Source organism: Ovis canadensis, chromosome 1 (assembly GCF_042477335.2).
Source record: "Ovis canadensis isolate MfBH-ARS-UI-01 breed Bighorn chromosome 1, ARS-UI_OviCan_v2, whole genome shotgun sequence".
Taxonomy (NCBI): domain Eukaryota; kingdom Metazoa; phylum Chordata; class Mammalia; order Artiodactyla; family Bovidae; genus Ovis; species Ovis canadensis.
In genome coordinates, this window is record NC_091245.1 from 20757676 (window position 1) to 20772331 (window position 14656).

The 14656-nt window shown below is 37.1% G+C and overlaps 2 protein-coding genes across 7 annotated transcripts in view; both read right to left on the reverse strand.

Moving 5' to 3' along the window:
- TESK2 (testis associated actin remodelling kinase 2) overlaps positions 1-14656 on the reverse strand; it is a 141134-nt gene that overhangs the window by 88283 nt on the left and 38195 nt on the right. The window lies entirely within an intron of this gene.
- On the reverse strand, positions 9220-13807 carry LOC138440577 (high mobility group protein B1). Its single transcript, XM_069590278.1, has one exon. The coding sequence runs from the start codon at positions 10331-10333 to the stop codon at positions 9686-9688; it is 648 nt and encodes a 215-aa protein (XP_069446379.1). The 5' UTR covers positions 10334-13807; the 3' UTR covers positions 9220-9685.

Consider the following 14656-nt stretch of genomic DNA (forward strand, 5'->3'; position numbering starts at 1 on the left):
CCATGCTCCCAAGGCAGAGGCCCCAAGTTCAACCCTTGATCAGGAAATTAGATCCCACATGCCGCAACTAAGAGTTTGCATGTGACAAAGAAGATCAAAGATCCTGCATGCTGCAACTAACATTGGGTGCAGCCAAATAAATAAAAATAAATAATTTTTAAAAGAATAGTTAACTGCAACCTAAATATAATGATGTTAGATAAGACTCTAACCCATAACTTGCTAGGAGACTCCCATGTTTGCTGGCTTTGAAGAATCAAGCTGCAACATGAAAAAGGAAATAGCAAGGACCTACAGCCTTCAATTCAGCAATCTGACAGGAATTGAATGATGCCAACAACCACATAAGCTTAGCAGCAGATCCTTCCCCAGTTGAGCCTCATATAAGACAGCTGCCCTAACTGACGCCTCGATTGCAGCTTTGTGAGCTTCTGAGGCAGGGGACCCAGCTAAGTCATACCTCGACTCTTGAACTACAGAAACAGGTATAATAATATGTGTTCTTTTTAAACCACTGCATCAGTGGTAAAATTGTTATGTAGCAATAAATAACTAATATACTATCCTTCCCTTTGTGTGGCAATTACCCTTGTACTTAATGTTAATATAAGTGATTACCATTAGATTATAATTTCTACAAGGTCAGGATTAACAAGTTTTAATCATCTCTGTATCTCAGCACTTAACACAGTGTCTGGTGTGAACAGATGGATAGATGGATGAATAAATGCCTACTCTGTTCCAGGCATAATGCTATATCTTAGAGAAACCAAAGGTAATTAAGACGTAGTCCCTGTTCTTATGGAGTTTGAAGTTAAGTAGAATGACAAGATACTTAATCAGATGATTTCAAAAGACTATGTTAAAGGTAATATAGGCTTCTGTGAAGACACAGAACATGGGCTTTTAACTCAGACTGCATGGGTCCAGGTACACGAGAGGAGAAAATCTTCTACAAACAAGGCTGTTACTCTCTCAAGATTGACATCATTATCAATAACGTCTTCAGAATATAATCTAGTCCCAAAATGACAAAGTATTCGGTATGCTGCTGCTGCTGCTGCACTGCTTTAGTCATGTCCAACTCTTAGCAACCCCATGGACTGCAGCCCACTAGGCTCCTCCGTCCATGGGATTTTCCAGGCAAGAGTACTGGAGTGCGTTGCCATTGCCTTCTCCCGAGTATTTGGTATAGCAGGATTAAAAACAAGGAGCCACACCTCTTACAATGTGAGAAGACACATTTTAGGTACTGTATTAGTTACAAGAAAATCTGATATCAAAGAAATTCAATTAATCTTCTAAAGGAATGTTTGGGGATTCTCAATAGATCAATAAAATCAAGATTTATATTGATCAGGCAACATGATCTTATGTATAGAAAATTCTAAAAAAAAAAAACTACAAAAACTATTAGAATTAATAGAAGAGTTCAGCAAGGTTATAGGATACAAGATAAATATATAAAAATCAATTGTTTTCTATACTGTGCTGTGTGCGTCCATAGTCGCTTAGTCACATGTCAGACCCTTTGCAACCCCATGGATTGCAGCCCGTCAGGCTCCTTGGTCCAAGAGGACTCTCTAGGCAACCCACTGGCATGGGTTGCCCATGCCCTCCTCCAGGGGATCTTCCCAACCCAGAGATCGAACCCAGGTCTCCTGCACTGCAGGTAGATTCTTTATCATCTGAACTACCAGCGAAGCCAGTTTTCTACACTAGGAATAAGCAATCAGAAAATGAAATTAAGGACATAATTTTCCTACAACAAAACTGCTAGAAACAAAGACTGAGAACCTTAGGACTTTGAACCCAAGGTAGCTGGAACATTATCCTTATAGCACATAAAGTCCTCTTCTAGAGGAGGCAAAAAGGTTGCTGCTCTGCCTGGGTTTTTCCCTACAGTATCCCTTGCTGTCACTCTGGAAGACACCAAATGACTTTTGCCTGACACTGACATTCTCAGTTTGATCTCAGCCACTGCATCCTTCCAACACTTACACTCCTGAAGTTAAAGAAAGGGTCCTCATTGCTTGAGTATAAAAATCCTCCCAAGTGAAACATCACTCTTAGTTTTTTTTTTAAACCCTCTTTCACTGTAATAACTTTCTTTAATAAAAGACCTAGGAAGGAAGGGAGGAACACAGAAAGAAAGGAAGAGAAGAAAGAAAAGAAGACAATCACACTTACAATAGCACCAAAAGTTAAGAGCTGAAATGACAGAACTATTAGAAGAAAACATTAGGGGAAATCTTCACCACATTGCATTTGGCAACAATTTCATGGATATGACATCATAAGCACAAACAACAAAAGGAAAGCTATAAACTGAATCTCAACAAAATTAAGAGCTTTTGTGCATCAAAGGACACTACATAAAGAACTACAACTCGATGAAAACAACTCAAGTTTAAAAAAAAACGAAAGAAAGGAAGGAATATGCAACAGATTAAAGACAATCTCTTCAGCAACTGGGGTTGGGAAAGCTGGACAGCTACGTGCAAATCAATAAAATTAGAATACTCCCTCACACTATGCATAAAAATACTCGCTTAGTATCATGCTTAGTGAAATAAGCCAGAGAGAAAAAAAGACAAATGCTATATTTTATCACTTACTTGTGGCATCTAAAAAAAAAAACAAAACTAGTGAATAGAACACCAAAAAAAAAGCAAAAGAGACACAGATAGAGAGAACAAGTTAGTGATTACCAATGAAGCAAAGAAAAGGTATAAAATAGGGGCAGGGAATTAAGAGGTACAATCACCATGTACAAAATAAACTACAAGCACATTATCTATAGTACAGGGAATATAGCCAATTTTTATAATAACTATACATGGACTAAATCTATAAAAATTGTGAATCTCTATGTGGTACACCTGAAACTAATATAATATTTTAAATCAATTATTATCTCAAAAAAAAAAAAGCTTATGAGATACTACTTCACACCCACTAGGATGGCTATAATAATGAGAAATTTTTTAATAATAAACAGAATAGTAAGTGTTGGTGAGATGTAGAGAAACTGGAACCCTTACACATTGCTCGCAGGCATGTAAAATGAAACAGCCACTGTGGAGAACCTCAGTACCTCAAAAAGTAAAATGAAATTACTATATGACCCAGAAATTCCACTTCTAGATAGACAGCAAAAGAATTAAAAACAAGTGCTCAAACAAATACTTGTATACAAATGTTCACAACAGTACTATTCACAATAGCCAAAAGAAGGAAACAATCCTAATGTCTATCAACAAATGACTATATAGACAAAATGTGGTATTTCATACACTGGAACATTATTGGGCTATAAAAAGGAATGAAATGTTAATACATACTATAACACGGGTCAATGCTGAAAACACTATGCTAAATAAAAGAAGTCAGTCATAAAAGTCACATATTGTATGATTCCATTTATATGAAACCTCTAGAACAGGCAAGTCTATAGAGATATGAAGTAGAACAGTGTTTGCCTGGAGATGGGGGAAGGGAGGAACGGACAATGACTATTAATAAGTACAGGATTTCTGTTTAGAATGATAAAAATATTTTTAAATTAATGGTGAGAGATGTACAGCCATGTACATATACTAAAACCCATTGAATTTTGTATTTTAAAAAGGAGAATTTTATATTACCTGAACTATTTCTCAGTAAAGTGCTTATTAAAAAAAAAAAAAAAGTACCCTGATACTTTGTTCTGGAATAGGATTCCAGGTTTTATAGGTTTCACAATATACACTAAAATACAGAACTATCTCATGGGGGTACTTTAGTTATCTCAAGAGACTGGAAAAGTCATCAGCCTACAAATCCTCCTTTCAATTATATTTCCAAACAAAACAAGGACTAGCATAAGAAGAAATTAAGAGCCTTCTCCTGTAGCCCAACAGAAATACTCTTAATGTGAAACTGAAAAGGTTGTCAGCCACTGCTACACTGAAGCTGAATACATTTTCCACTTACCAGAGGTAAGAGATTGGGGCCATTGTGCCATTTGGTTTTACATTCTTTTCTTTTTACAAATGTACATACAAACACTCATGTCACCTCTATTTACACATACCTCAGTTCTTCCCTAAACAGATTTCACTAACATCCAAAATATCTAAGTCATTTTCTTAGAAACAACTGAAATTAATGTTTTATAGTATTTTTAAAATAAGAAGATTAACAGTCAAAAGAACTCTCTGAAGCTCACAAATTGTTTTAAGTGTAAATCCAACCTATTTTGCTTCTAAAAGGGTGTTTTTTCTAATTTCAGTAACAGATGTTTTATATATCTTTCCTAGTACTTTTAGGTCAGGGCTTTATAATCTCAGCACTATTAACATTTTGGACCAGACAATTTTTGGTGGCGGACGGCTATCCTGTGCATTATAGAACTGTTAGTGGTATCCTCTACCCACTAGATGCCAGTAATACCCCCTGGCCAGTTTTGACAATATCTCCAGACATTGCTAAATATCTCTTAGGAAAGCAAAACTGACCCCAGTTGAGAACAACTGCCCTAGTTCATCGGTCTTAATTATTTCCGGACTTCCCTGGTGGGCCAGTGGCATCCACACTTCCAATGTAGTGGGCCTGGGTTCAATCCCTGGTTGTGGAAAATCCCACATGCCACATGTTGTGGCAAAAAATAAGGAAAATGACAAATTATCTAATTGTGACTCATGGGGCTAATGAACCACAAAGTATACAATAAATACCATGAGGTTTGATAGTCATGGCTTTCTATCCTTCATAAAATATAGCCTAGTAGTCTTTGTTACTTATCTAAAGACAGGCTTCAGAACTAAATTGAACAGATAATATAACTAAAATCTATTCTTAAGGAGGAATGACCAGAGGGTGCTAAATCCTAAAACTGAACTATTTCAAAGGAACATAAATAAGCTGCATAAATCTACATTCTTGGGACTTCCCTGGCGGTCCAGTATCTAGGGCTCCATGCTGCTGCTGCAGGGGGCACAGGCTTGATCCCTGGTCAGGAAACTAAGATCCTACATGCCATGTGGTGCAGCCACAAAATAAAAAATAAAAAGTTCACATTCTTTAATATGAAGTCATCCATCAGCCAGTTTTCTTTTGCTATCTAAGGCAACTAAACGTCCTTAAGCTACCTGCATAATTTATACCTCCCACACCAGAAGTTAAATATTTTCTTTTATTGCTACTGATACATTTTTTATTTAACCTGACCTTTAAAGCTCTGTAATCATCTGTACTTTGGTAATCAAAGATAAAAACTAACCATCACCTAGTTGTGCACTACAGAGCTATTAGACCAGAGGTTGGAAAACTTTTTCTATAAAAGGACAGACAATAAATATCTTGGGCTTTGAAGTTATATACTCTCTGTTGTAACTACTCAACTCTGTCACTGTAGCACAAAAGCAGCCGTAAACATACATTACCAAATAAGTGTAGATGTGTTCCAATAAAACTTATTTACCAATGCAAAAGGCAGGCAAGATTGGTCCAAAACCCTGTATCAGAATACTACATGTGAGAAAAAATAAAAATATTGATCCCTCTCTTTCCCAATGATGTTTTCATCATAAAATTAAACTAATAACTTTCTAAAATACCATAAAATACAATTAAGTTTTGTTGTTGCTGTTTAGTTGCTAAGTCATGTCCGACTCTTTGTGACCCCATGGACTGCAGCACACCAAGGTCCTCTGTCCTCCACTATCTTCCAGTGCTTGTTCAAATTTATGTCTATTGAGTCTGTGATGCTATCTAACTATCTCATCCTCTGCCACTGCCTTCTCCTTTGGCCTTCAATCTTTCCCAGCATCAGGTTCTTTTCCAGTGAGTTGACTCAGCTGGCATCAGGGGGCCAAAGTATTAGGACTTCAGCATCAATCCTTCCAATGAATATTCAGGATTGATTTCCTTTAAGATTGACTGGTTTGATCTTCTTACAGTCCAGAGCACTCTCCAGAGTCTTCTCTAGCACCACAGTTCAAAAGCATCAATTCTTCGGTACTCAGCTTTCTTTATAGTCCAACTCTCACATCCATACATGACTACTAGAAAATCCATACCTTTGACTAAACAGACTTTCATAGGCAACATTGTTTCTAATATGCTAAGTTTGTCATAGTTTTCCTTCCAAGGAACAGTATCTTTTAATTTCATGGTTGCAGTCACTGTTCACAGTAATAGTGGAATTCAAGAAAATAAAATCTGTCACTGCTTCCACTTTTTCCCCTTTTAACTAGCTTTCTTCAATTAACAAGCTTTCTCCTATTTAGTTACAGGCATTCACAGTGGGATAATGCTGGACCCTATTGCTTTCAATGAGGAAAAAGAGCCAACTATGAAATCAGTATACAGAAGCCTGACCCAAGAAATTAAAATAAATCCTTTAGGTTCAGATCCAGAACCTAAACGAACCCAGCAGAAGCAATGTCAGACCTGTATATTAAAACACACCCACAACCTAGAAAACTGCAAGGTAAAACCTATCTCCCTGAATATAGGCTCTCAATATAAAATTATATATCACAGAAAAAATTAAACACCAGCAGGTCAAAAGACCAAATAGTAAGGTATTCACACCCTAAGATTTGCAACTAATCTGAAAAGGACTAAAAACAAACAAAAAAGTTTAATGGTCAAAATTTACTCATCTCTATGCAAATCTACTAGAAAACCTATAATAATCACATTCTCTTTTTTCAAATTTTAATTTTTTTTTGGTTGCACTGAGTCTTCGTTGTTATGAACAGGCTTTCTTCAGCTGCAGCAAGCAGGTGCTACTCTTCATTGCAGTGCACAGGCTTCTCACTGCGGTGGCTCCTCTTGTTGCGGAGCGTGAGGTCTCCGGGCACAGGCTTTAGCAGCTGCTGCATGTGGGCTCAGTAGTTGTGATTCACGGGCTTAGTTGCTCTGCGGCATGTGGGATCTTCCCAGATCAGGGATCAAACCTGTGTCCCCTACATTGGCAGACAGATTCTTAGCCACTGGACCAGCAGGGAAATCTCAACAATAATTTTCTGGTAAAATATAATTACTGAAATTGACGTAGAAGAAACAAAAATTTGTACAGATCAGTTAAACTAAAAGGATAGAAAAATTTTTCAAAGTACTTGGCCAAGATTTGACAGAAGAATTCAATCAAATATTCAAGAAGTAAATTATTCCAATAATATTTCAATTGTTACAAAGAATAGGGGAAAAAACTTCCAAATTATTTTTATGAAACAAGCACAATGTTCCTAACAAAACCTAAAAACAGAAGCACGAAAGAGAAAAACACAACCTATTCTCATAAATATTTGGATATAAACACCCCAGTAAAAAGAAGTTAGCAGCTCATTAAAGAATAATATACCAGGAATGCAAAGATAGTTTACTATTAGACTACTTACTAATATAATTCACTTTACTGATAGCAAAAGACAAAAATACATGCATCATCATATGTATTACAGTCCTTCAGAGAAACAGAACCAACAGGATATATACAGAGACAAAAAGATTTATCACAAGGAATTGGCTCACACAGTTATAGAGCCTGATAAGTTCCAAGATCTGCAGCTGGTAACATGGAGACCCAGGAAAGCCAATGGTGTAATTTCCGTCTGAGTCTGAAGCCCTGAGAACCAGGAGAGCCAATGGGATAAGTTCCAGTCCAAAACGGGGCATGGCAGTTCAGTTCAGTTCAGTCACTCAGTCCTGTCCAACTCTTTGTGAACCCATGGACTACAGCAAGCCAGGCCTCCCTGTCCATCACCAACTCCCAGAGTTTACTCAAACTCATGTCCATTGAGTCGGTGATGGCATCCAATCATCTCATCCTCTGTTGTTCCCTCCTTCCCAGCATCAGAGTCTTTGCAAATGAGTCAGTTCTTCGCATCAGATGGCCAAAGTATTGGAGTTGCAGCTTCAACATCAGTCCTTCCAATGAATATTCAGGACTGTATTTCCTTTAGGACAAATTGGTTGGATCTCCTTGCAGTCCAAGGGACTCTCAAGAGTCTTCTCCAACATCACAGTTCAAAAGCATCAGTTCTTCAGTACTCAGCTTTCTTTATAGTCCAACTCTCACATCCATACATGACTACTGGAAAAACTATAGCTTTCACTAGACGAACCTTTGATGGCAAAGGTCTCTGCTTTTTATTTTTTATTTTTTAATATTTAAAACCTCTGCAATTATTAGTTTATTAGTATCATTCAGGACTCAGATGTTCAGTATTCCTCCTGAAATTACATAAACAAATGCAAATGGAAAGAATCCAAGTCAAAATTATATAACAAAACAGCACTCCATCACAAAAGCGTGTAAAATTACAAGAACGCTATTTTAAAACACTGGCACTTTAAGAGAACAATAATCTCAAAAACCACAAAATTGCCAAATTGTTCCCTAAACTGCTAAGCAGATAAACATATGACCCTAATGAATGAGCTGGAGTTTTGTAAAGAAAAGTCAAATTCAAATAACTCAGTTAATTCATACTGAAATATAAAGTGTCTTCCTCCCTTGTCTATTCAATTTATAAAGGGGCAAACCATAATACAGGAAAATATACCTGATTTAAAATGTGGCATATAACTTTAAAAGTCGGTCTAATTAATTAAAAATATCTTTAACCAAGGGTCTCAAGTTTCCTCAACAGTCTCTACTTGGATAAGCAGGAGAAGACATTTACAGCCAGCACTTTTTCCCAGAGCCTTTGCTGGGACAATCAACAAAAAACCAATATGGCAGTCTTGTATTTTAAGCTCACGCTTTTGGGGATACATTCTCGGGTCTTTAACGTGGGAACTGCAAATATAACTGCCATTACATGGTAATGGGAGTTAAAAAGTGTAGAGTCCTCATGTAAAGATTAGAACATACTTTTCTATTAGTCCTTCAAGGACAGACTTTCAAAATGTTTGATTCTAATAATCCCGTGCTGTGAATGGATTGGTTGCTCTTCACTTGGTAAATGTAACTGGGCTATGTGAAATCCACTATCAGCTGGTCAAGATCTAAGTTTCCGGTTATGGGTGAAAGCTGTCTCAACTCAACTTTTATTACCCTCACCACGGGTATATGCAGGGTGTGCAGACAAGAGCTGTCTATTTATCAGCTAACTATATGAAAGAGAAACAGTGTAATAATTCGTGTGATCCAAAATGGGCAAAAGCAAAAGACTAGCTTCCCCTTAAGAAAAATTTTCAGACCTATGAAAAGGACAACAATACTAATAAAAAAAATTGTATTTACTTAGAAGCATTCAGAATGTCAACAAAACAGCTGCAACTTTTTTTCTTTTTCTTTTTTTGCAATTACAGAGTGGTATTCAGTTAACAGAACAACAATTATTCGTAGAAGCTGCATCAGACAACTGAAGATGAAAAAACTACCATCCCCATATATAACTAATTTGTGCTGTGCACCAACAAGAACCTGCTTTCAATTTCCATGCCAATTTACAACCCCCATACTGTACCAGGCAAGGTTAGTGGCTATTGAAAATACCACCAGGACAGGGCTATCTAAAGACACATTCGGTAGTGTGTTAACTATACAAAAAAAGACACTGTACAGTTTAAAAACAAATCTTACACAGCCTTACATTTCAATTTTTTTTCTTTAAAAGGAGTGAGTTGTGTACAGGGGGGTTAAATGCTTTATAGACAAGAAAAAAAAAACTGCGCTAGAACCAACTTATTCATCATCATCATCTTCTTCTTCCTCCTCATCCTCTTCATCTTCTTCTTCCTCCTCATCCTCTTCATCTTCCTCATCTTCCTCCTCTTCCTTCTTTTTCTTGCTTTTTTCAGCCTTGACAACGCCCTTTTTTGCTGCATCAGGCTTCCCTTTAGCTCGGTATGCAGCAATATCCTTTTCATATTTTTCCTTCAGCTTAGCAGCCTTCTTCTCATAAGGCTGCTTGTCATCCGCAGCAGTGTTATTCCACATCTCTCCCAGTTTCTTTGCAACATCACCAATGGACAGGCCAGGATGTTCGCCTTTGATTTTTGGACGATACTCAGAACAAAACAAGAAAAAGGCCGAAGGAGGCCTCTTGGGTGCATTGGGATCCTTGAACTTCTTTTTTGTTTCCCCTTTAGGAGGGATATAAGTTTTCATTTCTCTTTCATAACGGGCCTTGTCCGCCTTTGCCATGTCTTCAAATTTTCCTTTCTCTTTAGCAGACATGGTCTTCCACCTCTCTGAGCACTTCTTAGAAAACTCTGAGAAGTTGACTGAAGCATCCGGGTGCTTCTTCTTGTGCTCCTCCCGGCAAGTTTGCACAAAGAATGCATATGATGACATTTTGCCTCTCGGCTTCTTAGGATCTCCTTTGCCCATGATTAATTATTTTTCCTCCGCGAGGCACAGAGTCGCCCAGTGCCCGTCCGGCTCTCACTTGCCCCGGCGCTGTCTCTATGGAGCTCAATGTACTGCAATGGCTGTGAGAGCGGGAGCCAGACACAGCCTCCTCACTCTCTCCGCTCTGTCAGGTCTCTGCTTTTTAATAAACCTTCAATAAAATCTTTAATAAAAGGTCTCTGCTTTTTAATATGCCATCTAGGTTGTTCATAGCTTTTCTTCCAAGGAGTAAGCATCTTTTAATTTCATGGCTGCAGTCACCATCTGCAGTGATTTTGGAGCCCAAAAAAATAAAGTCTCTCACTGTTCCCACTGTTTCCCCATCTATTGCCATGAAATGATGGGACCAGATGCCATGATCTTAGTTTTCTGAATTTGAGCTTTCAGTTCAGTTCAGTCACTCCAACGTGCCTGACTCTTTGCGACCCCATGAACGGCAGCACGCCAGGCCTCCCTGTCCATCACCAACTCCCGGAGTTCACCCAAACCCATGTCCACTGAGTCGGTGATGCCATCCAACCATCTCATCCTCTGTCATCCCCTCCTTCTCCTGCCCTCAATCTTTTCCAGCATCAGGGTCTTTTCAAATGAGTCAGCTCTTCACATCAGGTGGCCAAAGTACTGGAGTTTCAGTTTCAACATCAGTCCTTCCAATAAACACCCAAGACTGATCTCCTTTAGGATGGACTGGTTGGATCTCCTTGCTGTCCAAAGGACTCTCAAGAGTCTTCTCCAACACCACAGTTCAAAAGCATCAATTCTTCGGCGCTCAGCCTTCTTCACAGTCCAACTCTCACATCCATACATGACCACTGGAAAAACCAAGCCTTGACTAGATGGACATTTGTTGACAAAGTAATGTCTCTGCTTTTGAATATGCTATCTAGGTTGGTCATAACTTTCCTTCCAAGGAGTAAGCGTCTTTTAATTTCATGGCTGCAGTCACCATCCGCAGAGAATTGGAGTCAAAAAAAATAAAGTCAGCCACTGTTTCCATTGTTTCCCCATCTATTTGCCATGAAGTGATGGGACCGGATGCCATGATCTTAGTTTTCTAAATGTTGAGCTTTAAGCCAACTTTTTCACTCTCCTCTTTCACTTTCATCAAGAGGCTCTTTAGTTCTACTTTACTTTCTGCCGTAAGGGTGGTGTCATCTACATATCTGAGATTGTTTATATTTCTCCCAGCAATCTTGATTCCAGCTTGTGCTTCTTCCAGCATTTCTCATGATATACTCTGCATATAAGTTAAACAAGCAGGGTGATAGTATACAGCCTTGACGTACTCCTTTTCCTATTTGGAACCAGTCTGTTGTTCCATGTCCAGTTCTAACTGTTGCTTCCTAACTTGCATACAGATTTCTCAAAGGGCACGTCAGGTGGTCTTGTATTCCCATCTCTTTAAGAATTTTCCACAGTTCGTTGTGATCCACACAGTCAAAAGCTTTAGCATAATCAATAAAGCAAAAGTAAATGTTTTTCTGGAACTCTCTTGTTTTTTCGATGATCCAACAGATATTGGCAATTTGATCTCTGGTTCTTCTGCCTTTTCTAAATCCAGCTTGAACATCTGGAAGTTCACCATTCACATACTGTTGAAGCCTGGCTTGCAGAATTTTGAGCATTACTTTACCAGCATGTGAGATGAGTGAAGATGGCAAGCCCAAAGCCTAAGAAGAGCAGTATTTCAGTTTCAATCCAAAGGCAGGGAAATACAGATATCCCACCTAAAGTAGTCAGGTAGGAATTCCCTCATCACAGGAAAGTCACCCTTTTAGTTCCTTTTGGGCCTTTAAATGATTGTTCAGGGGGTAAAGAATCTCCCTGCAATGTAGGAGACCAGGGTTCAATCTCTGTCTCAGGAAGATCCCCTGACACAGGGGAGTGGCAACCCACTCCAGTTTTCTTGCCTGGAGAATTAGCAGGCTACACAGTTCATGGGGTTGTAAAGAGTTGGGCATGACTGAGCGACTAACGTCCACATTAGGGATGGCAATCTGCTTTACTCAGTCTACTGATTCAAATGATAATCTTATTCAACATGTACTCTATGAGAGACATACTCAGAATAAAATTTGACCAAATATCTAGGCACCATCTGGCCCAGTTAAGTCAACATATAAAATTAACCATCATGCTAGAGATTTTGAAAAGACACACAGTAAAAGTCATCATCCATACTGCATAAAAATAGTTCTTAACAAAATAAGAGGTTTTTTTACTACAATTTTGAAGATCGAACAGAAAAAGAAATATCTACTTCAGCCCCCAAATCATATCATGTTTAATTAGAAAACACTACAGGTATTCCCATTAAAGTCAGGAACAAAGACAAAGATGTCAAATACCAATATTATTTAACACTTTAGGAAGTATTAGTCAATGCTGTTTATTGAGAAAAAGTGAGATAAAAAATGGGAAATAAATTTATCATCATTCACAGATATGACTATATATCTGGGAAATCAAAGTGAATCAACTGAAAATCTATTGCAAACATTAAAAAAACTCAGTACACTGGATGCATCAAAGATTAGTGTGTAAAAATTAGTAGTCTTCACAAGCAAACAACAAACAGAAGATACAAAAGAAGTGCAACTGACATTTACAATTGCAGCAGAAAAAAATGAATATCCAACATCAGAAGAAATGTGGAATTTAAAAAAAAATTTTAATGTCTACAAAGAGACACAAAATACTTGAACAGATGAAAAGGTATGCCATATATGCTTATATAAAAAAATAATAATTCTCTAAATTAATCTATACATTTACTCAAATCTCAATAAAAGGGTAATAGGATTTTTTTGGAGAAGGAAATGGCAGCCCACTCCAGTGTTCTTGCCTGGAGAATCCCAGGGGGAGCCTGGTGGGCTGCTATCTATAGGGTCGTACAGAGTGAGACAGGACTGAAGTGACTTAGCAGCAGCAGCAGCAGGATATTTTTAGAAACCAACAAACACATTTTAAAACTCACAATAAAAATAAGGAAGAATTGCCAAGAAAATTCTGAAAAGGAACAATAATGATGAAGACGATTAGACTAACCAGATATTAAAAAAAAGTTGAAATGATTAAATTATTATAACAGTGTATTATGGTAGACAGGCCAATGCAACAGAATAAAGTCTAGAAAGACACCAAAATACATACTGAGAAAAATTCAGGATAGAATAAAGGTGACACTTCCAATCAGTGAGAAAAATATTAAATATACATTAAATGTTGCTGGTACAACTGAGTAGGCATCTTAAAAAACAAATTCCAGATAGATCAAACATTTAAACATAAGTAGTAATACCATAAAAGTGATAAGAAAAAAATTATAATGTTATTTATAACATAGGAGTAGAGAGAGCTTTTTTAATAATAAAAGAAACAGAAGTCAATAAAAAACAAAGTGAACTATTTCTACATTGCAAAAAATTGTTAAAAACTAACTTAAAAAGCACTACAATCTTAGAAAATATAATTCATAGCACACATAAAAAGAAGTTCTACAAAACTAAGATACTTGTAGAAGAATGAGTACTATACGCCATGTAGAATTCTAAGCACTCAGGATACAGCAGTGCAGAGGTAAAAAGAGATTTAAAAAAGAAACCTGCCCTCATAGAACTTACACTACCTCTACCATGGAGCAGGTAAGTAAGTAGGTAAATACATGCACACACACACACACATACAGACATACATGTATTTGCCTACATAAGTACAAAATACCTCTAGAAGGACATGTAAGAAAGCACTAAATACCAGTTACCTAGAGAGAAGAAAACTGAGGGGCAGAAAAAAGCAAATGATTTTTCATTGAATAACCTTTTACACCTTTTAAGTTTATACTATGTGATTTTTAAAATAAATTCAATTAAAATTACACAAAATTAGATGTTCAAAGAAAAGCAGGAACAGGATATTTGAAACAAAAGAGAAGTGCATTTAAGAAACACAAATAGAAAGTCTACAAAACTCTTATCACAAGAAAAAAAGAATCTGCAAATACATGACGTGATGGACGTTAACTAAACTTATTATGGTAATCATTTCACAATATATATTCATATGAAATCATATTATACACTGAAAATTAATACACTGTTATATGCCAACTGTATCTTAATAAAATCTAAAAGAAAAAAGCTAAAAAAAGAGAAAGTCTAGAAAAGAAAAACATAGCAACTGAAATTAAAAAATCTCAAAAGCAGTTTGAATAATAGAGTAGGCCCCAAATGAGAAGAAAGTAAATAGGAAAACAGGCTGAAAATCACCAGCACACTCCCCCCTAAAAAAACTAGCACAAAA

What these genes read in the sequence shown, in the direction of transcription:
- LOC138440577 (XM_069590278.1), bottom strand. Translation starts at nt 10,333, where the DNA reads ATGGGCAAAGGAGATCCTAAGAAGCCGAGAGGCAAAATGTCATCATAT.